Raw genomic sequence first — 26707 nt, forward strand, 5'->3', positions numbered from 1 at the left:
AAATATTTCTGCCAAGTTAAACTTTTCCTAATTGTGCAACAAAATAAGAAATGTAAAAAATATAATCTAATTCCAACTTTCCTCACTATAGAAGCGGTTTAAGTATTTAAAGTTATGATGATATGTTAATTTGATTGCGAATTTGTGTCCCTAGTATGGTATCATATACGTATAAATATAGTTGGCATGCGATGAACCGCTAGTACGTGAGTGAGGTTCTAACGTTACCGGTTCTTTTCATAATCTTATTCAATCATCGATGAATACTAATGAAACCCATACGACATAAGTATCTCGCTTTCTTCACATATTTTTGTTTACTTATTCAAATATTTAAAGTACTAATAACGCCTTATATATATATATATTGATAATTAATATCTATATTTATATATATATTACACACAGCCTTTCGAATGACCTTTAGTATGGATAAATAAAAAAATATTCAATAATTATATATGGAAATGACAATTATCTTCGTTCGAAGATAATTGTCATATTTAATCGCTTAGAAGATTTTTCTTGTTCTTAAAATATTAAAAGTGAATCTAAGCAACGTAGAGTCGCTCCTAGGCTGTTGGTTAGGAAAACAATATTTTTCGAATCAACACTGAACAAGATAAGATTTGCTCCTTTCTGAGAACTGTGATGAAATATGTGCCCATAAATGTGGGAGATTCATTGTTCTATTGTTCTTACTCATCATTATAATAAACATTATATAATTACAGTCGGTCACGCGAAAACATAGGACAACTGAATTTATAAACATATTTTTTTTCATAGTACATATGTCGATTTAGATTTGCTGAATTCGAAAATTCGGATATGTCGATTGTTTTATAAATAAGTACATTAAGAGAAATGATTTTGTCTTTTTGTGTTCTAGAAAGTAATGATAGACAAATAATATGAGCGAAATAACTCCTTGCACTTATACATTCAGATAACAGACAATAGTTTGTTGTAATATTAATGATACTCATTAATATTTTAATTAGTATAGCTTAAACAAACAAAAAAGGAAGACCTTAAATAATGCTTTTAAAATATAACAAGGAGCATACTTTAAACTGATATAAATTGTAATGTTTCATCAACATAAATTCATGACAATTCTACGTTCGAGATAAATATTAAAATGTTATGTTAAACAGATCGGAAAAACCCTATAATACCTACTTGGAATAAAAAGTAGCGTAGAATAATGAAATCGTTACTGGCGTAGTTGACCAAGTCGCATTGGACACAATGATGCTTGCGTCACATCCTTCGACTTTTAACAACTCTATAAAAAATCGTTGTTTACATTCTCAAGTCTGCAAATTAACTTTGTATATTTATATAACCAATAATATAATCAATCGACAGCAAATTGACATTGCTACGACTTATGTGTTATTTTCGAAATTATAATTACATGCTTAACGCTCCAGAAGAATTTTTAGTATTAATTTTTATATATTGGATAATTAAATGGAATATATGTTGATGATAATATATATTGTCTTTTTTTAAATTATTGATTAGATATGTTTAAACATGTAATTAATGAGCCCGTTGATGTCTTTACGATGAGGCTAATAATGTAGTAATTACGTATGCATGTTTATAAATGTAGCATTTAAAATGTTTATATTTTAATAGCATGTATGTACAAGCTTATTGGATATAGCTTATAGATTTGCAACAAAGCAATCTCTGCTAAAATAAATGAAGCGGACTCATATGACTAAGGTTATTTTCCTTGTAAAAGAAACGGTATCGTAATGTGTCGGTGTTGGAGATGTATTGCTAGGCCGTGAAAGGAGTTGACATCGATTTCCTTTTTATTTCTGTTTCTTCATTAACGCACCGCTTATTCTTTTGTAATTTAGTTAGGTTGAATGAAAATAGGCTTTGCTTTGTTCAATAAGATCTCTTTGAATGGACGAAAGAATGAAGTGTAAAATGAAGCCGAAGGTCTTGTAAAGTTCTAGATATTATATTGAATTTAAATAAAAACCTTATTGCTATATACGTAGAGTTTAAAGTCGTATGACGTTGTGATATCTAGACGTTGACCACCATACTTTAAATACTTAAGACTATATCAAGACTTAAGAGTGCTCTTTTAAATTAGTTTGTAGTCAAAGACCATTTAATATGGCAAATGAAGGGAAAACATTTAACATTTTATATTTTGAGACTACTATATAAAATTGAACGTTAATGAACAAATTATTTGCAAAAATATGCGTGCCCTCGTTATTTAACATTTTTGTAAATTTTCGTAACAGTGTCTTAAGAAACCGATTCTCTGTTATATAATGATTTAATTCAATCTTCTTCACAGTAAATGATACAGAAAGTTAATTCTATTGTAAAAATTAAATTCGATTCGGCTTAGTAGTGACAACTGTTTGCAAAACGAATTACGAAGATTAAAAATTGACATCGTTCTGCTCTCGGAAGACGGACAGTTTTCCAACGCAGTAGAAGTGCTTTCTCTGATGGTACTTTCATATAAACTGCAGTAGCGCTTGTTGCTATTATTAAAATATTTATATGCATTATATAATGCAAAATAATAAAAAAAAAAAACAAGTTGTTTGTATGTTAATACGTGTAACAACAAATATTACTATAATATATATTTTTTAAAGTTTAGGAATATTTGATTCTCTTATAACATTTTAATTTTAGATACCGCTAAGTTTAACGGGAAATTGTGGAATCCTAATTTTAGTGACAGTTGTTGTTGTATTGTTAATAAATTCCTTGATATATTTTCATACAGCTGTAATATGAAATGTTGGAACAAATGAATATGTAGTCATTTTGTCTCTAATATAATTTTATAAATAAACTTTAAACAACAATACCTACAACTCGCAACTCCAGTTTTTGTGAAAAGTTCAGTAATATCGTCGAAAAGCGTTCTAAATTTATGTAATTTTACAGCTTGTATTTAAATTGTAGAAATAGTTTTTGCTTAAATTTTAAAGCGTTTAAATGCTGAAATTTTCGTTTACTCGTATTTAAATGAATTTGAAGTGAAATCGTTATTATAAAATGTGATAATGTTTTACTTTTTGAATAAACTCTGGTAAACATTGATTATTTTATAATACTTATGCTAAATGTGACAAACTTTAAAAATGTTTAAAAATAACATAGTCATGTAACCACTTCAAGTCAAACAATTCAACGTACACTTTCAGTAAATTACATATTTATTTAGTTGTATCAATATAATACAATAATTCAACTCAGTGAAGTATTGTTTAAGACATTTCTAATATTTTAGTTAGCGACGAGTTATAGAATAAAATTGATCATTTAAATTTAAATATAGAATATGAAAAAACATGCTTCGATTTTCAAAGTTTATAGTTCACACTACCCCTGACTATAAAGTTTATATTTGAGTCAATTGTATTTGTGAAAAATAAAAATATATGCTTCATCTCCTCCATTACGTTTTGTTTTATGAGTAAAACAAATGGACACATTACGATTTTTATATGTTTTCACAGGCCTATCGCCAGAGGGTGTCCTCGTCAGTGCAAATCGCTCGTATCGCTGCTTTGACTGTGGTCGCCGCGTCTTTCATCCTCGGCTCTTTCATACTGGCATCCAGTTGGGTATCAGCGCGCGCTTCATGTCACCAACTGGAGCAATTGGATGCCATGCTTGACAAAGAGCTGGCTTTAGAGGGAAGGTCATATGGAAACGATGCCCTAATGCCTGTAAGTACACTTTTAATTTCACCAAATTGTAGAAGATGAGAAGGTTGAGGAGATATTTTTTTTATAAATATAATAAGGCCGAAGAAAAATGAAATATTACATTAAATATATTTTTATGTTAAATCGTATATAATAAATCATTTTGATGAGAACAATGCAAGAATTTAAATATATAATAATATTGCACAACAGTAGAGTCAACACAAAATGATTGTTCAACTCATTGTTTTAAGACAAATATTTTTCTAGTATAATGTGAAAAACGAATGGACTATTATAAAATTGAGTTGTTTATTAATATAAACGAAATAAATAATAAATCGAACACCCGTACTTCTAGCAGTTTGAATGTTTATTGTAAACTTACTACAGTTGGTTAACAAGCGCATAAAGACAAAGTTTATCTGTAAGCAATAACTTTTAAACTAGCTTGAGAGAATTTAGTACAGGTTAAAGTTTAATATAGGTAAGAGGAAAATGTTCTCTATCTTCGTACCTTTGGAGAAAGGAACGCAGTCATCCATTCTTACTTCGAAATGAGAGTTCAATTACCGTTCGTGACAAATATATGGAGTTATTTCAGCGCAGATATATTCTCTCAACGAACATGTAAAAACAGTGTTGATAGTCGTCCGTATGAAGGTTTATTCAAAAATATATATATTTATAGTATTTCTTTGTTAGTTCACAAATGGTTTGTTCATAATGACTGGGAAAGGTTGATTATTATGTAATCATGAACATCGCAATCATTCTGTAGAGAAATGGAAAGAAAGTAACCTTTACCATTGAGATATTATAATAGACCTTGAGTATCTTTCACCTGTTTAAAATAAACACAGTTATGTACTTTATTGTGTCATAATTTAAACAATGGAATATTGTACTGTTATAACATTCATCTTTCGCGTTGTTCTTATATTTGTATAACAAATATTCAATGAAATAACTTATTTTGTTTGATAGTAGATTTTTTTTAAAACATATATTATACGATACTAATATTTCTAAAAGTTTCGAATGTGAGCTCATAAGTGAAATAAAATAAAAATTGCTCATTGCTTGACCTAAGAGTGAAAGGTCATCAAATCTTTCTCCTATTTATTATAATTTAATAAACTTCCTCAATTCTCTCTCTAGAATAAAAAATACAGGTTTTTCTTGATTGATTCTATATATTCAAAATAACCGTTTCGAGAGGACTCATTAATGTTATTCTTTCTAATACAAACCACAGATGTATGTGAACTGAAAATAAAATAAGTATACGTTTGTATAGAATGTATTAGACCTTAAGAAATATAAAAATTAATGTTTTCTCTCCCGATCCTAGAAAGTTTTTGTCGTCAGAATTTCACGTTAGACGTCGTATTTTCTTCCCGGTGACGGCGACGACTTATTTTGCTCACGAGTGTTGTTCGTGACTAGCATAGCCGAAGCGTTACTTTAAATTCAGTTGCAATTTTCTGGTGGATGACGGATTCGGTCTTGGTCAATAACGCCCTTTCATTAGTCTTCCTGTGATTTATTGTATTTTCTAATCTCGTAGAATACGAAACTTATTCTGAGATTGGTAAAATAAGACTTTGTAAGTATTTAAACTTTTCGTTAACTCACATATTTAATAAATGGAACATGTTTATCTTACATTAGTTACATTAATTTAATGTAGCGCAAGATAACTTTAACTTGATTTTTATATCGTTAAATAATTTTATGTTAAGTTCAAAATTATCTTTTATTATTTTAGTTTGTTGACCTGTAGGCTTAGCATTGTCGATTATTTTAGATTCAAGACACAACACAACCCGTGGGAATATGTTCTGTCATTGTTATAAAATGACAATTTACGAATGGGTAAAAATGTATCTTTGTGATATGGAAAATAACATAGTAAATATTGTTGGAATTAAGAAAACACACGAAAGTAATATTTAATTACCTTTGTTTTTTAAGTAATACAGAAAGATACATATTTTGTGTTTTCATTGTTTATTTCTGATGGATCACAACCGGTAATATTTTGGTGACGTAATTGTGTACTTATAGCGTATGTTTGTTTATGGTTGTGTTGCAAAGTCCGCTGTGCCACGACGCGACGCCGCCGCACCGGATCACCTTGAATCTTCGCGTTACGCAAAGCTGCGGTTCTAACAGAGCTGTCTTAATGATCCGAGGCAAAAAGTATGGTTGGGAAATTAAAAGGTCTCTTTCATAACAATACAGAACTGTATTGTGACGTATTTTAAGAGGTAACTCACCTGTTCTCAAGTTCTGATCAATAACGATGTTTATGACTAGTTTATGTAATTATTTTTGAATGTGTTGTTGTTGACGATTGTAATAATGTTCTATAAATAGTAAAATGGAATTTGCATAATAATAATAAGACGACAATAAATAAATACATAGTGATTATCTGAGACACGAAGAGATATTCTGTGTCGTAAAACATTATACGATTAGGACGAGTTGTATCTTGCGTAACTTGCTGACCTTTAATGGTGCATTCATTTAGGGATGGTTCGTTACCATGTTTGACATTTATAGGGTCACTATAAAATAGCTTTACAAAAGTTATATATTTTTTAATACTAACACTAGAAGTAAATCTTCAAATGTTGTGTTTATCATTTTGTAACAAGGCTTTTAACCTTCAAGATAATGATTCGATAGTATGACATTGATGGCGATTATTGAACTATAATTTGTTGCCAATCGCGCTGAAGATCACTTTTGATTTAATATTTATTTAGAAATGCATATAAAAATACACTAAATATAAAAACTACTTTAATTTTACTAAACTACTATCAGTAATATAAATTTTACGAATCTTATGAAATTCTCAATACTTTATGTGACGAGAATTCTCATTACTTTATGTATACAAAAAATACTGCAAAGTATAGAATATACTTATGTATGCTCTCTATTTATATACAAAACGATAAAAAATATTATACTAAAAGCCTAAACATTTAATTTATAATCTACCTAGGCACACAATACATAAACATAGTTTATAGTTCGCAATATTGTCTCTAGCGAAAGTTGCAATACGGTCAATGACCCCAGGTCGCGGGTGCATCCACGTCATAGAAAATCACGGTTTCGAATATAACACTCACTTGTTAGCCGTTCTGTTGGTGTACTTAGAAAGTAATAAGAAATTATGTAATAAAGGAGAGAATAGCTTTAAATTTTGCGCTATATTATAGTACGTGTGTTATGTAAATTCCAGTAGGTCCGGAACTTGGAAGTATTCAAGCAATGGTTATGTGTTTATTTTTTAGAGGCCTGTCAGAGAGTTGTCATTTGATTTATCTCTTTCTGATATATAAAATGTACGTGTGTTTATATTATATGATCAATATGTATAGGCATGCTTATAGATATAGAATAAATTAGTACAAGCAGTCTAAGTAATGACGCTCTTCGTCCTTACCGTCTTTGATTTCATGGATGGTCTGAGCGACTAAAGATGTTAAGGTTTCGGGTTCGAATCCTGTCTGTAATAATTTACTAGGACAGTTTTTAGTGTCTCCCCTCCCTTGTATCGAAAGGCATATCAGTCTACTACTACTGCGCCTCTATTTTCCACGGTTTTCCCAACAATTTTCGGGCATCGGGGCCAAAATCAGACAGGATTCGCTCAGGATTAGATGTGGTAAAATATGCGGAAATAACAATAGTTCGGAAATTGAAAAAAACAAACTTTCATATAAGTACAGTATTGCAATATTACGATATATTCAAAGTACATATACATTAATTTAAAAAAAAAAATTGTCCACCAATAAGTGCCACGTAAAAATAATGAAGGTATAAATTCTTAAGGTATCAACATTTTGCGTGTTGTATAACACTTTCTTTCCCCTTTTATGTTTAATTTATGATTGCTATAATAAATATTTACATCTGAATTAAAAAATAATTACTTTCTTTTCACGCAAAATTAAACTTTCTAATAAATCTACTTCACGGCATGTGATACACTTTTATTTTAATATAACTTTAGCTTTTTAGTTACGGTATTGTGTTATTATAAATTATTTTTATTCATTATATAACTCTTGACTTCACTAATAGCTTCATAATATTACACCGAGCATTAAAATTTAATTTAATTAAACGTTAGAGTTTGAGTATTTGTTATTTTATTAAAGCGAATATTTTTTAATTCATCTATAAATGTTTCTTTGGTAGTTTAATATATATCGTTAAGTTTCGTTCATTAAGCATATGACTCGGACATATTCTAGTGATTTAATTTTTCTAGAAACAAATATTAGAATTATTAGTTTTAGGTGTGTAGTTAAATTTTTTACGTGTTGTCATAAATTTTAATAATAGCGATCACTGAAGATATCGTCAAATAACAATTAATATATCATTCTAATATAGTTCAATGTATAGTCTTAGCTAGTTCTCGTAGATTATCTTAATTATAAAATAATATGCTAGTGTTAATGACCTATAATAAATAATAGCATGTTGCAATTTCTGAGGCTACAGTTGTAAAAATATCTTATTGTTTAATCGTCAACGTAATGATTCTATACAAAGTATCCAAGGGTCAAAGTATCGAACTCTCTCTCTCTCGTGGTATCCATCGTATGTCTATGAAGTTATTTGATGGAAATTATATGGCGTGAACTTTGTATGCGACCGTCAATGATCGCTCGTGCGGACTCTTCCAGAGAAAGTTTATTTTGTTATTTGTTCTATTTTCGAATCATTTTATTTACAAGATAAATAAAATATTGTTCTATTTTTCGTTTGTATATTTAAAGTTATGCCAATTATATGAAAACGAAGCAGTAATTGAAAATAATTATGTAAACGACTATACATAATATTAATGTTACTACATAATATTATATCATATGTACATAGGGGTTGTCAAAACTATTAAAACACAAGTAATATATTTCCAAACAAAGCGCACTCAATTTAAATATTTATTAAAACGCAAAATATCCTCACGTCCCTATACTATTGTGTATTGTTATTTTGCTTTGAAGTACAATTCAAAATTACATAAATAACAATGTGCCGCAAATTGTTTTGAAATTACTGCGTTTTAGGTCTGACTTCTCTAAAATTACCATATAAGGTAATGAACGAGTTGTGTGTCTATTTGGAAAACAAAAATTAAGAATCAAATAGCATTATTTGTATATTTCGAGCTTTAAGGCTCCGTATACTTCCGTTCCATGAAAAACACGTAAGGCTGGTCCTCCAATGGTCCTGCGCCTGATTCCCATTCGCCGTTCGTGTCGGATTGCGGTCGAGTCAGAGTGTTGCATTATCGGACAATGAGAGTAAGGAAATAGAACGCATATGTATTTTATCTTTGAAATAGGCCGACGGAAATTCTTTAAGAGGCTATTAATGTTATCATTTTACGGGTAGTTTTTGTATTACAACGTCCAATACTTTTGGTAGGCATACCTGGGATATTGTTGAATTTATCGTAATGAGTGACGATGGCACTCCGCTGCTCATGTAGCAGTATGGTGGACTAACTAGGTTAAGTGTAGACCTATTAAAACATAGATTCTAAGTTTGGATTACATTGAAAAATATATAGTGGTTATTATTATAAATACGCACTTTGAAATAAGACTACTGTGAGAAATAACAAAATAACAAACAATATATTCGTACATCTATTTATAGACGAATACGGTAATCATCAAATTAATTGTAAGTTGGTCGTCAAATCCATGTCATAATTATTGTAATTATAAAAAAAAAATATTACTTAAAACCTCTACAATATATCAATCAGAAGTTCTTATACGTCGGATTTTATTCATTTAATAACTTCTAAAGTCTGTGAGGGACGGGCATTGAATTACATTCAAGAGTTTTATTCCCTTTGGTAATCCAATCCAGCATCAGTTATTTCCTTTCCGTCTCTATTATCATGTTGAGGTCTTAAGTTTCTAAAGTTTAGTCGATTTTACGTTTTGTTACTTGCATTTCATACGCAAATATATTTTCAATTTTATTTATCTTTACATTTTATTCAAAAAACTTTAAATAATATATTATTGATAAATTATTACAAACATTACATTATAACATCTATTTAATTGACCCATCTGTTCATAGATGTGTGATATATAAGTTTTAATTGAGAAATTGACAATTAATTTAATTATTCTATCATTCGCCGGCACTTCCTCGTTATCACGCAACGTAGGCAATAACTGTTAACGTTTAAAGTATTTCGTAAAGCAGTAAAAGTGTTGTGGGCGTCGGTACAATGCGACAATTGTAGGCGACGTAATCGTCGTTTTCTATCGGTTGCGGTCGCGAACACTGCGCGCTTGGCTGCTCGTTATTAACTGACAATACTTTAAATCATTATTTATTTATTTTAAAATTATTTGTTTTCCTACATTGTTTCATAATGAAAATTCTTGTCCAAAACAACTTAGTTCATATATAATTAAGAGATGGTATAGTAAATAAAACTTAGAAGTATTTCCACTATGTACTACACAATAACATTAGTGATTACATAAAGATGTATTTCTTCCGTCATTTCTGTTGAGGTAGAATATTCTAAGAACAATTGACACTTCATGAAGAATTGTCTAGCTAAATATTGTTCGTCTGCAGGACAAAATTAATACTGTAGATCTTTACAATTGTCATATATGTATAATGTATATCCACTGTAAATATAGAATAAGTTTGAAACACATTAGGCTCTTTTTTGAAAACAAATGTTTTGTTTAATTTCTAATCAATTAATTAATAATTTCATTTATTACAGATTAATTAAAAATAATTTGTATAAACATACTTATTATTCCTATATATTATGTTTTTGATAGTTCTTTTCAAAAAAGGACATCACGGTTTTGAAAGTGACGTTTTTTATCAAAATAAAAACATAATTATACGATGACTTTTCAATTGTCGTTCTTTGTTAAGTTTCGATTTAAGTTTTAAGACCGCAAACGTTGGAACGTCACGTGCAAAGATTAGTGCAAATGACATTGTAAATAACAACTGTTAAAAATATGACAAAATTCTACTTGTAATGTAGAGTTATCTCATATTTTTCCTTATTTATTCGATAAAATCATGAAACAAACGTTTACAAGTATCCTTAAAAGTTTACTTGATCACATATGACCGCTATGATTAATATGTCACGTCTACTGGTTATAAAAATATATTTTTGTGTAATGCTCTACGCTTTATTGAATTGATCATAGATATATTTATTTATCTTCGTCTTTTTCTTATGAGACTAAAACCATACCTAATGGTATGGTAATATTTTATAATTAAAATATTTGAATTTCAAAAACATTGTTGTTCTGGATTTGTGCGACGAAAATATAGTACACGCAGTTTTGAAACCGTAATTTGCTTTTGCATGAGCTGAGTTTTATTTAAATTGCCATTCTATTTCCACATTTAATTGCGTACATATTAATTTACAATCAACTGTATATATACAGCTATTGAATACGTTGGCTTGCAGCAACTAACCTTGCACTTTTTCTATGCATGGTTTATACGGGCTCAGAATCCGCAATATTAAATACATTATCTAGTGAGAACTCTATAATTGGCCTGAACAAAGAGCTCGGGTATATTTGTTTGTGTGAGTTTGTCTGTTTACAGAAATACACAGAATTCGTTACTAAAAATGTACAAAATCATTATATATTTTATTTCGAATCGTCCGTTTATAATTTATTTATTACAGTTATTTAATGGTGTTAGCTTAATAAAACATTTATATACTCGAAGGAAATATTTGAAAATGACTTACGTAAGAGACTGGGTACTTCATATAAAGCGCCGCCATTTTGCGATGAGCACTGGATGGCTTTTCTGAAAGTGAGCGGTGCTGTGGAACGTCGACAACTTTTTGCATGTTGTGTTCAAAATAATGTTTTTGTGCACAAACATTTTAATTTTAAATACGTAAAGGTTGCTTTATATATAATTTTAGTAGGAAAATATGCAAGATAAAAAAGATTCATTAAACTGAAAATCAGTAGTTTAATTCATGACTCGGCATAATATTTTGCTTCTGAAGAGTGTTATTGATATTAAAAAAAGGCAAAAACATAAAAACCATGTATGTTATTATGCTAATTTCTAAGCAATCTAGCAAATAACAAGCTATCAAGTACTTCCGTCATTTACCTGCTATTCATCTCTAGTCTGAAGATAATTGACTAACGTTTAATTATAAAACGCAAAACACAGATTTTTGATATAATCTGTGTTTTGCGTTTTACTTGTATTTTATTTCCACATTTGAGTTTTAATAGACTTAACTCTAATAACAGACTTTTATAGATGAGTGATTTAGAAATAAATTCTTCATAATTTTCCACTGCTAGTTGATGTAAATTTGCACCCACGTTAGAATGTCTGACAATGGCTGTATGATTTTTTAAAACATCACTCATTCTCACTCAGATAGATATACGTAGTATTTGAAATACATTTTTATTAATTGTACGTCTATATAAAAATAATAAATAAAACAACAAAGTTATCATTTTGTTTCTAGGATGAACCATTACCGATTGCTAACGCTCATGCCCTCCATGCGGCACCACCAGCAGTGCAAGAGATGTCATCGGTGCCTCAGCAACAAAAGCCAGTTGTTGGCTCTCCCGATAGCTTATTGAAAGAGGATCCTCTCAACCATGCCGAATCTAAAATCGATGAAGATAAACTCCAGGTAAAACAGCATGTTTAATTAATCTTGTATTTATTTTGTGTAACTTGTAAAGTATTGAGTAAGTTTGTTGGGATATATATATTCGCGATATTATCCATGGTTCGTTTACATATTACGAAAGCTCCTAAAAATCCGTGGGAATTTTATGATGTTTTTTTTTTAATTGTACTATTACACATAGGATCGCACACATGAATACTTATAACCGATAGGTATTTTTAATAGTACTTTTAACTTTAGCTTAAATAAATATTTCCATTACGGTAATTATATTTTCTCATTCAACGTTACTGCTTAGACAAAGTCATTATTACACACACACGTGAAAGTGTCATTAGTGCATTTTAGCTCTCAAATCACGGCCGAATGGATATAGAGTTTCCCGCTTGCGACATTTGAACTAAGTTCTCCTTTTTCATGTTTTCATTGCCTTAACGAGCACACCGGTAGTGTTCGAATGTTTAATTGAGACAGAATACAAATGACGCGGCCGTTGTGTAATGCATTATGTAAATTTGTTAACAATAATTTCGATTCATGGGTTAAATGTACAAATGCATGCGATGGAGCGTGGCCATGCAAGCGGTGACGTCACGCTACCGCTTTCACTTGCTTTGAGCTTCGACCATTGCACTGATCGTGAAAGCGGATATAGGAATTATCTTTCACGTCGGTTTAATGCATTACATTTACAATAAATAAGAAACTTTATGTGTCTTTAATTTCTTATGCTCATATATGTTTATATAGGTCTAGTTATTTTTATAGTAAAATACAACATATTATAATACTTGACTGCATCATTGCTCTAGTGGCTTGATATAAGGCTACAAATTCCTATTCTAGGTCGGGCCGATAAAGAGTTATTGGGTTTTTATGTCGAAAAATCTCAGTAGCAGATCGGATTCTGGAAGTTGGTAGTGCGTACTTGTGCCTCGGGCAAAATGTAACCGTTGCGTTGGCCCTGCACCTGAATTTCTATCGGATTATGAGAACGAGGGAATAGAGAGTACACCTGTGTTTGCGCATACACTATAATACTACACGTGTTTTGTGTATTTGGCTGGTCTCCCTTGAGATTGTTCATCGAAATCGGTCAGGACGACATCATCATCATTATTATACAAGCTAATGCAATGTAAAGCTATTATATGATAAAATTTGCACGTCACCTATTGTATGTTGATGGTACTATACAAGAAACTTTCACGTAAATGCCAACAATATACAGCTTTAATTTGAATCGAAATGCATAGAATACGAAGAAAATAAGCCGCCTCGACTTCGTACGGGTGCAATTTATTAATAGAAAATTAAAAAATACGCTCAGTAATAAAATGTATTAATCTATATATTTTGTCATTCGTAGCTGTTCTGATTTTTCTAGTTTCTATTTAATAATTTAACATATATGTAACTTTATACAATAAAGATCAATGTAATAAGTACGCCAGACTTCGAGAAATTTATTTCGCTCATAGGAAATTACTTTATCGAAATTCCAAATATCGTAAATCAAAAGTTCCGCCCTGAATTATCTACGGTAAATTCAATCCTTAAAGTTTTACCGCTGCGGATTACCCGATCTTTTTTTTAACCTTCGTATGGTAGGCTTTGAAATTCTTATTAAAAAGGTATTTGTTTAAAACATACTTCTTTATTAGACTGTGACAAACTTTTATTTTATTTTAATTATCGAACTGAAATCCTAATATGGGCTATTCCCATGTAATAAATTCGCAAAAATCCTTACTATCACGTAAGGATTTCGACTTATGCTCATAAAATTTAATTTATTTATATGAAGTAATGATTAGTTATTTATTATATCGATTATTTGCTCGATTTAAGTGATTAAACAACGATATCGTAGTTGATTATAAAATTTATTATTGTCCGTAGTTCATTTGCAAATAGTAGATATTTGCATATGGATTTCAGCTATTTGATTAAATGATGAGCTATCTTTTCGATTGCTAGTAATATTTACAAACGCATAATGTAACAATGGCGCGCAGGCGCATTGTCTCGGGCAGGATGTCCGAGAGTATTGTGGCCGGCAAACAGTACAGAACGAGATATTTGTTTCATTCGAGATTTTCATAATTTTTATTTTTATTTTTGATCACCTTTTTAAAAAGGTAGAAAGCGATGTTTTAGAAAAATATTTTATAATAATTAATAATGCATTTTTTCAAATAACAAAGGAATAATTAAGATATGCGTAGTCAATATGTCACAGGTGATTGAATGTATTTTTTTTTTTTTTTTAATAAAATTTCGTTAAAATTCAGGGCGTAGAATCAAGTTATGCTCAACATAAAAATGCAATGTCATCGGAACTGAATCAACATGTAAAATTTAAACATAAAGATAAAGAGGTTCTAATTCAGCTTGGAAGTTTTGATTTAAACAAACATGTCAAGTTAAAGAGGACCAGTGTCTAGTAGAAACTGTTCGAGTGTGATTGAGTAGCATTACACTAAGATTTTCACATTTATAATATTAATTATCGATACTCAAATATATATATTGCATTCCAAAATGTGATTAGATGATAAATTTGTAATAACTGATGAGATCATTATAGATACTCTCCGGTAGTAAAATAGCAGGGCAGAGCATCAAGGATCAAGTCATCGCTCTAATAATTAGATATATTTATTTTTATATAGTTTTGACATTAGGAATATATATTGACATAAGAATTATTAACAAACAAGTGAAATTAAGAAATAGTTAATTTACAAATCATGACCAATTAAGAAAAGGGCATTCTGATAACTATTTAAAAAAAAATGCGATGGGACAAAGACATTTTATCATTCTAAATTTGCCTATAATATAAGATGACTTTCCTTGTAATAGTTGATTTCATTTTTATAAAAATATTACTATGTTTTGATTGTTCAGTAATTTATTATTATATATTATAAACGGCATTACATTGGGACAGTTAAAATTTATTTTTAATGGACCAGTCTATATCTACCGTTTGGTAAATAGTGACAGTGTGTTAAATCAGATTTTGCATATATCAAAACAATTAGTTGATCATAGTAAAAATATTATACTTAATGAGGTTGGCTATTGTCAGTTTACTAAAATTTTAATTAACTTCTTCTAGTTAGGCGAATAGTGCGAGCTTGTGCGTGTTATTTTCCCAAAGGGTAGAATTAGTTAAGCCATGCATAAACATACGCGTAATAAGTGGTTAGCGAAGCTTATAAGTTGGTGTTTTTTTTCTCGAAGGGAATTTGAACATTTTGAACGAATTTTATTTATGTGCGTAAGTTAAATTCCTTATTAATTTAATACTTTTGATCGTTCAAAGGTATATTTAAATGTATTGTTTGTTGGGGACTAAAGTTTTTAAGTAAATTTTCAAGGTAGTGCGCGTTCGTCCGGTAATTTCTTTTTAATGAGTAGACCCTGAAGTTCTCAATTAAATTTATCTATTTTAAAACAAGTAGAGAAATTGTATATAAAGGAGAAAATTTTGGGGCCCTCTACTTTTATTGCATCGTGTATTTATTAGTAGTAAGGCTTTGAACCCTTGGTACCCAGCTGGTAACATTCTTTTACCAATTATAATACAGTATTCATATCATAAGTATGTAATCTATATTGCTGTGTATTGATTATGAGGAAAATTCAGCCTCAGTTAATTACAGACTCGAGAGACATACATAGATCAACATAGCTTCTTAGTTTGCACGATTCGCACTACACACTTCACATGAAATAAAAAAAAAAACGCTGATCGCATTAATTATACGATAATACGACATGCAAAAACAAAAACTCGTTTGTTACGGTCGCAATCGTAGGTTTTTCTAAGCTGTTCTATTCCGTGTTATCTTTATACAAATTTAATATTTTCTGGCATAAAAATATCACAATAAACGATCCGAGCACGATAGCAATTTAGTCTATTATTATTTAGTGAGTGCTGTGTCCCGCATTATCTCTAAATTGCTACTCATTGTGCCGTGCGATTATATTCTACACGAATGGTTGCGAAGTGCAAAATTTTATGTTATTTATAGTACGTACGATTCACCTCTTGCTCTATTGGTTGCATGTTTACTTCACTTGCGATTGGAATATTTCTCTAACCTTAATAATAATACCTTTCACAATCGAGTCGCTTCCATGAAGTCTATTTGATTTCTCTGCTCTGAGAATACTGACTATTCCGGTGTGAGTTTCGTTATTGTAGATCGAACACCTCGATGCATCTTGAATATATTATTATGATATATATTATTGAAACTCGAATGTATATAATGTTACAATATTTTTTTTTGACTACATTCCCCATATGTTTATTTAAGTTTGTATAATTTATATAAATAATATGTTTTTAAACATATGTCTCTTTTGCTACGTAAACAATAGATAGAAAAAGTAAAGATTTATTGAATTACACAATACTTTATATTTAATACATAGAAAAAACATTTTTTTTAAATAAGATAGTTGATACTTTTAATGACATTACTGCTTCATATCTACCTTTTTTATTTATTTTTTACTTCCATGGGCAAATACATTTAAAGGTCGAACCTTGGTATTAAAATATGTATTATCTAATTGTTTATAGAAAATCGATGACGTTAAGGTCGATACGGCGAACTCGGGCAGCGACGAGAGTTCTGAATCCGATAGTTCCGGCGAGGAAGATGACGACGACCTCATCAGGCCCATGTTCAAGCTCCCCATACAGTTCGACCTCGACGAACTCGCTGGTGCTTTCTTGGCAAACAATCAGAAGTGAGTAATATTATCTACAATTAACCAAGGACATTACAATTACTTAGATTTACTAACTTAAAGTTTTTTTACAATAAACTTAAACTTACTTGAAGTTAGTTGTAAATAAAATAATTGTCTGAATGAAATTAATGAATAAATTATTTTCTGGTTTTATTGATTAAAGCAACAAATTGTATCATTAGAAACATATTTAATATTGAATATATACCTATATTCTATGACAGTTACACAATACTATTACACAAAAATTCGGAACTCGGTTTATTTCAGCGTTTGAATATCGAAATAATTGTCAATAGGCGCTGCGTTACTTCGATAATAACAATGATAGATCAGTTATTGTGTGGCGTTGTGTTCGTGTTGTTGTCAAGGATTTAGAAATAATCAACAATAATAGAAAACGGATTGTGACATTGAATTTAAAAAGAAAAAAACTTTTTGATCCGTTCAGTGCCTTTTGTATATTTGTATATAAAATTATGCATATATTTTTTTATTCATTTCTATTTCTTATGAGGTCAAAAAATATAGTAGGAATTAATATGGGACCAAGGAACATATATTGTTTATTTTATATGAAGTTGGTATATAAAGTATAAACTATTATTATACGTTTTTATAAGTTAATTGTCAAAATCTGTTTTATTGCTAACGTCATTCCGGGAATATGATGCTTGCTTCAAATGCTTGTAATTTCCTAATAAAATTTTGAGAACGAAATAATACCCAGTCCTATTTTATTTCATTTAACCCGTATTAACCCATTAAGTAATAAAGCTTTAAAAAAAAAACTATTATAGAGATAGGATTATGATGTGGGTACACAGATCATTTCTATAGTCTATCTCTTACAAATATTATTCTAAACAATAATTTCGGTTCTCGTTAAATAATTCATTTTGAATTTTATTCCAATTATATTTAAGCACAGCTTGCTACGATTTGTCCCAAAACATCGTCCTTTTGTTCTGCGTTCATACTGAGTTTGGTTGAGAGTTTCATCTTTGTATAAATATATTATAGTCTAATAAGAAATAAACCTAAGACTAATAGTAGTTTTAAATTTAAATACAAGGACAAACGTAGAATGATCATGATAATACAATATTTTGTTCAGTTGCTCAGTAAGATATGTATTTATGTTTCTTGCAGAGGTCGCATGAACTGCGTGGTAGAGCGGCGCCACGAGGAGTCGTTGGAAAACAAATTCCCCTTCAACATTCTCGGCGCATTCGGACCGCGCGCTGCGCCAGCCGAGCGCGTCGCCATCATCTGCCACGGCGGAGACGAAAGGTGACTGAGGCTTCATCTATATTCCATGTATCTCACGACGATTAAATTCAACTTACAGCTTTCAATCCAACTGTCATCTAAATCTATTTATACAAGATTTAATATAATGCCCATTTGGAATTTAGAGCCTTATTAGAGTCAGAAAATTAACGAATACTAACTCTCCTTTTGTTCTTTTAATTGTTCGTATTGAATATTAATAAAATTAATTTATTAATAATAGAAATTATCTTGAGTACTTGCATAGTCCACAACTAGCTGCTAATGCCTCATTTAAAAAAAAATTAAATACGTATTCAAATGTTATCGGTGATTACAAGATGTGTATATTCAGCAAGTCCCACCTTCGGTAAAGTCTGTCGATTTACAATTCGACCGACTTTGCTGATGAATTAAAAATTGTTTTCAAAACACCGATTCGCTCACCAGCAATTTAATATAAATATTTAACTGAATTCGATTTTCCAATAAATAATTCACGCTATTCGATGCGTTTAAATATGCACTAATGTTCGATAAAACCAAATATTTAAGTAGTTTATTCGTTAAAGCGAAAAAATATTTAGCAACAAAACATATTGATAGTGAAATACTCCGTAATATTCAAAGAATTTTAGTAAATATAAATATTGTATATTTGTATTTATGGTATTCAAAATATTTTTTATTATTCAATCCAATATAGCTACCGATGGCTGACTGTACTCGTTGAAAAAACATTTGTATGTTTGTTTTTGTAAAGATAATTATAAAACAATATTGTTATCATAACAACGGAGCGGTTTGCGATTTGTTTAATGTTTATGTTTTTTTTTATTCAATTAGGTAGGCAGACTGGCAATTGGGCTACTCGATGGTAATTAGTTACCACTTACTATCAGGTGGCTCAATTGTCCATTCATCTACATATATTTTAAAATAAGGAAGAAGAAAAAAATTTTTTATTACTACACATTAAACTTAAAAAAACCTGTATTAAATAGTTAGGCGGTGGGGAAAATGGGTCGCATGATGGTAAGTTGTCACTACCGTCTATAGACATTGACGTCGTAAGAAATTTGACTCATTCCTTACATCTCCAATGCGCTATCAACCTTGGGAACTAAGTTATTATGTCTCTTGTGTCGGTAGTAACACTGGGTCATCCTTCAAACCGGAACTCAACAATACAAGGTATTGTTGCTTTGCGGTAGTATACATGATGAGTGTACTACCTATTATACCATAAAGTGTATTTAATCTATCATTGATACCATTCTATTAATCTTAAGCACGATACCTCTACTGTAAATTAGTGAGGAGTTGAGTATCCTGTTTCACGTAAAATCAACAGACAATTTACCTTGCAAGTAAAAACAGATGTGTAATGAGTATTTTTTAATGAAATTACAAGTATATCCTATTATCTATAAGTATTAAATTACACTAACAATTAATGTAAAATTAAATTCAATAATAAAGCAAACACGGAGATTTCTCGTTACATAGTAAAGTACTTCTTGAAAAAGTCTACTAGCAAATCATTTACATAGAAAAAGAGCGAGGCCTTTGAAAGTGAAAGCAAACTTCTTAACCAGTCTGTGTTAATATATAAATTATTATTTATATACAAATATAAATTATTATATAAATAAAAGTAGTGACTATATAATAATTGCTTTTTCTATTATATAATCGCCACTCGGAGAGTGTATACAAACTTAATAAAAGTAATGAGGCAAGTTTTTAATTTATTTTTGCTGTTGCTAATTGACTATCCCGATTTAATTTTCGATATTGTTGAATTAACATATTAAGTTGAATTTTTTTTGTTGTGGAACTAAATTTTCAGATACGAGACTTATTAATTATCGATGTGTGTGTAAAGAATCATTAGAATAAATTGTGAAATAGATCGTTTAAAAGTTAATAATAATGTTTTGCGTTGATTAAGTAAAATTCTTACTTCTCAAATTAAAGTATATGCTATTAAAATATAAAGAAAATGTTTAAATAAATCGGTATTATGTAATGACAATATTGCTATATTAAGATATAATAACACTTTTTTGAAAAAGTTTTTCGTAACCAGTGAGCTAATTAAACTTGCTTGATAACGTTACTAACTCTCCTTTTGATAATTTGTCTAAAACATACTTACATCTTATTCAATAACATATTGTAATTTATTTATTATCTTTGTTTTTATTACACGTTTTTAACATAATATTTCCTTATATCGTGTACAAAAAGCCAATCTAATGGATAAAGTGATCGCTAATATATATTTTTGTATCACAGAATGCACAATCATTTTTAACACTATACATTAATGTGACCTTTGTGCAAGTCGATAGGAACACATTATAAATAAATCTTTGTAATCTCAACAAAATTAATGATACGTGTATGTATGCTTAATAGGTAAGGTATTGGATGTTTTAAACATAGCTAGCATTTATTCTATAGGGTGAACAAAAAGTTCTTTCCGACACACAGAAGGAATGGATCTTAGGAAAGCTCTGGATATATATTAACATAACACTCTGTTGCAGAGCGATGCCGATGTTCCCCGACCCGCAGTCGCAAGTGTTCGCGTTCCCGCTGTCGGGCCCCGTGCGGCTGCCGCTGCGGCCCGCGCCCGAGCGCGCCGCCGAGCGCGGTCCCTTCGCCGCGCCGCACCGCCCCGCGCCCTTCCCGCTACCCGTGAGTTTACATTTTATTATATATATAAATTAAGCTTCTATATACAGCCGATAGGTTTCTACGTCATAAACTTGGTGTACATTCTGTTCGGTGACTTTTAGAATCCGACGGGCAATCTGAACCGACTGCAGAGAGCTTCTGTTTTACGTTAGCGCTGACGTCATAATTGTTCGCTTCCGAGAATTTCTCGATTCCAAAATCCCAGGAACTGTTCATTGGTGCGTCACAGAATTGGGACCCAATACGTGGAGATTAGTAATGATCCACTAGACCAAAAAGCATTTAATACACAGCAGTCGATAAAGGGGTTTAGTTTAATGTGTCATAACGGCGATCAGGCTTCGATCCACCCTTAGATAACATATTTTGAAAATTATTGCTGCAACAATATTAACCTGAAAGACTTTCAATTTGTAATTTAATAAATAATTAATTAATCTTTATTTGTTAAGATCTTAAGCAAATTGTGTCGTACTAAAACATACATAAGTTGTTACTTGGCTTTGTTTTTTTTCTTGAAGTTCTTTGTCATAAATTTTCTTATTAAATATCAAATTATATTTTACGTTGGCTTAATTTTTTTAAATATACATAGACATTTTTAAAAAGTCATCTCCAACTTTCAAGATTTTCAATAAAATTCTGTATAGTGTTGTTTTCGTCGTTATCATAATAGCTAAGATAACTTAACACTGATAGAGGCAATGATATTAAATGCTTTTAGCGTAAGCGAGATGGAAAGCTAAGTGAAGTTAAAGTTAATGTACGTCAATCTTAAAACCCTTAGGCGACCAAATTAAATTGCAAGGGAAAAATGTATGTTAAATGTTTTTTATTAGGTATATTTTTAATTGATAAAATATAGCTTAAGTATAGTATAGTAAAAAAATCTTTGAAATGCACAAATAAATCAAAATCATAATGTTATTTATTCAAGTTGGGTCATAAAAGTACTTTTGAATCATCATGTTAAATGTAAACTACTGAAATTTAAGAAATTCAGTAGTTACTCTAAAAATTAAAATATTATTATTCAGGAATTTATATATTATTCAGTAAAAAATAATATACATTAAAGTATATTTTAAAATTATAATACCTTTACGTTTGGTTCGATTCCGGGTATATGACACTGAAATCGCTGGCGGCCATCAAGCGTGTATGTATCACAGTTATAAGTAAGACATACATATAAATAATAACAACATTTAGTATTGGTATTTTAACTGTATGTATTTAAATATTTCCTTTAAAACATACGTTCGTGATACACACGTTTTACATTTTCATTTTGCTGTTCATACGATAAAATATTTACACAGTTAAACCCCCAACTGTTTGATATATTTGTAAATAGTTTTAATAATGCAATTGATATGAATTTTATGAATTATTTGCTAATTGTGTATTTGTATATATAAAATAATATTATATTATATTCAATTAATATTATTTTTCTATTTATAGTTCTAATTCAAACTGGGTATTTCAATGAAGTATTAAAATGAACGAAATAAGTTAACAAACACTTTAAAATATATTTATTATCTTAGGATATTTCTAAAAGAAATATACCGAAGATATAAATTAATAGTTTTATATTTTGAATACAGAATATATTTTTTTAATTTAAAGTCTTATTATTAATAAGCTTAGCTAACAAACTAACAAGCTAACAAAAAAGGTGAATCGCATTGCACTTGGTTCATGTTTTGCATGCAAAATGTTATTTATATTTGATCCTTTGTTCGTCCTTTAAGATATCCGAAGATAAACAGAGCACGACGTTGAGTTTGTAGTAAAAAATAAATAAAGAAACGAACATACCAAAAGCTTTTAATTCATTTTAATACTTAATGCATTGCGTTGAGACTTTTGTGAAAAAGTTATGATGACATGTGTAAGTATACTGAGGATGTGTTTAAAGGTAGAAGGTTAATCCCTCAATACATTAAAGGCCACTGCTGGACGTACGTTATACGTCTCATATAAAATTGGCATTTCTATTGTCACTTAGTATTAGAATCTCGCTGTCTTAACGTTATCAGTCCAATTCAGGTAAATACTGTGCTCGCTTTGCTGTGTTATGGTCTCGATTTAAAGATTTTGCTCTTGACAGTTAAAAAGTTGATGTGGCTGATCAAGTGACTCCGTGACATGTATGTCTGTGACCGAATCATATAGAGATCAGAAGAAGACAAAGGAAAGTCCTGATACATATACGTATCTATTTTTATTTATCTTTTGTCGTTATAAGTAGCAAATCCAACGACTGATAAATAAATACAAAATACGGCTTAGGATACCTTACGTAATATGCACTTATTAATTCTCAGTGCCGTATCGACGGCTAACATAAAATTGATTCGACCTTAAACATTTATTATTGAAAAGGAAATGCATATCAGTTAAAGATAAATTAATACTCGGATATTCTCATTCTCGATATCCGAAAATTAATTAAAAACTCTCGATCATTCGTAAACTTAACATGTATGTTATGCTTCATTTGTATTTAATATATCTCGACTCCAGTCGCGAAGAAAAAAATACATGTATGCCCAATAAAAATCTGTCACATCTATAATTTATTTATATTATTGATTTTTTATAAAATATATAAGTTATATTTATTAAATGTCATAATTATAAAAAAAATAACAATAAGATAATGCATTTTTAAATCCTTTTCTGCTCGAGTGAATAAATCCCTTTTCCATTTATTTGTTGTTTCTTATTTAAACTTCCTTTCAAAACAATCTCAGCTTACGATTTGTAATTAATAAAATTAATCCGACTTTCTAAGTGTAAATAATATAATAGAGCTATATACAAAACAAATATTGATACAACTAATAGTACAATGGTACAGTTTAATAATAGTTCTATATATCTTATGTGTAATTATTTTTTATGTTAACCCCTTAAATGCTTAACACCGCGTTTTACTTTACTTTACTGTAAAATACAAAAAAAAATCTTATTGTATTTTACAAAAGGCGGGCGTAAAGTTCAAAGCATTATATACGAGTTAAGCTTCGGAAGTGTAGGTAAGAACGATCGCAGCTCTGCAAAATATATTTAAAGGTTTAAAAATAAAGCTAAACAAATAAATAAAATTATTTATACAACTTTAATACATACATAAAGTCACGGATTAAAATATCTTAGAATATCCGTGTTTGGCGGTGTACTGTTTAAGAGGTGACATTTTATCTTCTTTTATTTTCATTGCCCGGGGGCAAAGGTTAGTAGTAGCGTGTCCTTTACAAAATAAATATATACAAAATTGAGATAATATCAATCCATACAAAATCTTAATCCTTTCAACTATTCACCTTAAACCAATCTTAGTCCATATGAATCAATATGGTTGCAAAATTTCAATAACGTTGTCTTTATCAAATATTTCGAAGTACAAATTCAAACCTTCAATTATAAAATCATTTCTTCAAATGAAGTTAATATAAAGGATCATGATGTGATTGTTTTGTTTTATTTAATTTACAAAATTAAAGGGTATTACAAAAACATTTTCATAATAATACTAAAGATAAGTACTTTTTTTATTTTAATACAATTAAAAATAATGTTACAATTAAACGTCTTAAGAACATTAAAACATGATGTTAATCGTTACATTTCTTAAAATATTTACGCCAATAAAGACTCGAATTTTATTAAAAACCAAGGTTAGAATAATTAGGCAGTAAAATTATTTGAGTACGAAAAGTAAAATTACAATGACCTACATCTTAAACTGCGCAAGGATTCTTTCATTAATTACATTTTTTATTAACATCATTAATTTTTAATTTTATTTTAAGCGTAGCAGTATCGCGGTGGCTTATAAGTACTTTTTATCATTCAAATTTGATTATAGATTTTGATACAAAAATATATTAATTCATAATTATTCTATAAAAATAGTATATTATGAACTCCAAGTCGTGAGTAATATTTGTTTAAAGTGCAAAATATGAAAAAACTTAATTTGAAATTATCAATTCTGTGTTTTGTTGCCAGTGATTAATTGTAGTAAAATTACTAAGATATTTGTTAAGATTAAATAATTTTTTTATTTAATTTACTAACGATAAACCAAATAAAATATTAACAATAAAAAATGTTTTATAGGCCGTTCACGCAAATAGCTTTTAACAATGTGCGTTATTATTAACGTTTTGAATAAACCTTATGACTTATTCTGTATATATGCGCTGTGCTTTGTTACGTTCGGAGATTTTTTATCGATCAACGCTGTATACGGTCTATTCACTGGGAACGCTTTTTTACGTAACGCTTAATTAACTCCCGTGCGAATGGTCGTATAAGCTCCAGTTTCCTAGGATAGCGGTGTCGTGATATAGGAAGCTATGGCGGACGTAAAAAGTCAGTCATCTAACATATCGCATCGTATTATATATGACAATGATTGCACTGGTATTTGGCATTACGGTGGTTTTCTACGAAACTACGCCTTCATGTTTCCATAAACCACGTTTCAGTGACGGACATCGTTTGACGCTATATAGCGACTAATGGCACCGCTATTCAAGGAAACCTGAGCTTTAAGGTCTAGTGCAGTGACAGCCAGTAAATATCTCACTTTTGAGCAAAGCGTCATATTCTGTTAAGGATAAGGTTTTGGACCTTATTTACATAAATCATGAATTCAGCACATAAAGAACTGATTTGCTAACTCAGATTAAAAACTGCGACGTTCTGTTGAGTTCCTCAAAATCGTGATCTAGTCATTAAGCCATAGGTTTTAAGTTTTATTATGATAAATATGAAAAAAACTTAAGTGTTTATGTAAATGTAAATTTAATAATATTTTGGCACGTGAGTTGTTATTCTGCTTATACTTATTTAAAACATTATCAAATTTATTTTAACATTCCATTCGGACTGACCTGAGAACCTCTATTTCCCGGGATATAGTAAAACATATTGTAAGCTAAAATCATGTCAAGTTAAGTGCGACCATTTTCAAACAGAATATATAGATAGATAAACTAAAGTAACTGCGGAGCAAAACCTAAGCTGGGCACGCTGCGCCGGTGCGGGATTGTGTATACATGTTATTTGTGAATTTCATCCGTCACGTGCAACCACCACGTGACGGACTCAGTCAGTATTTTTTAAATTTGCGGTTTGTACTGTACCGTGTAGAATTACTAATAATATATCAAACGACTGTATACTGTATAGGTTTTCGATTGTGTGATTGTTATTGTCTTTTTAATGTATACTTACGAGTAGATATTAGGTGTTACTAGACAATTTATGACGCACTAAAGCATACGTAATTCATCGTTGCATACAGAAAGAATATTGTTCAAGTTTTGGAACAAACTAAATTATAGTTGCATGTTCATTGTCGCTATGCAAAAGTTACGAAAACCGAAACTAACTCAGAGAAACGTTAACAGTTTGTATGGCGTTTGTAAGCGTTCATTTATTTTTAAATTAAATTTTT

At 29.8% G+C, this 26707-nt stretch overlaps 1 protein-coding gene across 2 annotated transcripts in view; it reads left to right on the forward strand.

Annotated features, from left to right (window-relative positions):
* The window catches only part of LOC125069227, a 52820-nt gene that overhangs the window by 621 nt on the left and 25492 nt on the right, over positions 1 to 26707 (forward strand). For both annotated transcript variants that reach the window (XM_047678641.1, XM_047678643.1), the window contains exons 2-6: positions 3522 to 3734; positions 12295 to 12468; positions 17075 to 17244; positions 18400 to 18540; positions 21075 to 21225. In XM_047678641.1, coding sequence (XP_047534597.1) covers positions 3522 to 3734; positions 12295 to 12468; positions 17075 to 17244; positions 18400 to 18540; positions 21075 to 21225 — 849 coding nt within the window. The remainder of the gene's footprint in view (positions 1 to 3521; positions 3735 to 12294; positions 12469 to 17074; positions 17245 to 18399; positions 18541 to 21074; positions 21226 to 26707) is intronic.

This window comes from Vanessa atalanta, chromosome 15 (genome assembly GCF_905147765.1).
Source record: "Vanessa atalanta chromosome 15, ilVanAtal1.2, whole genome shotgun sequence".
Lineage (NCBI taxonomy): Eukaryota > Metazoa > Arthropoda > Insecta > Lepidoptera > Nymphalidae > Vanessa > Vanessa atalanta.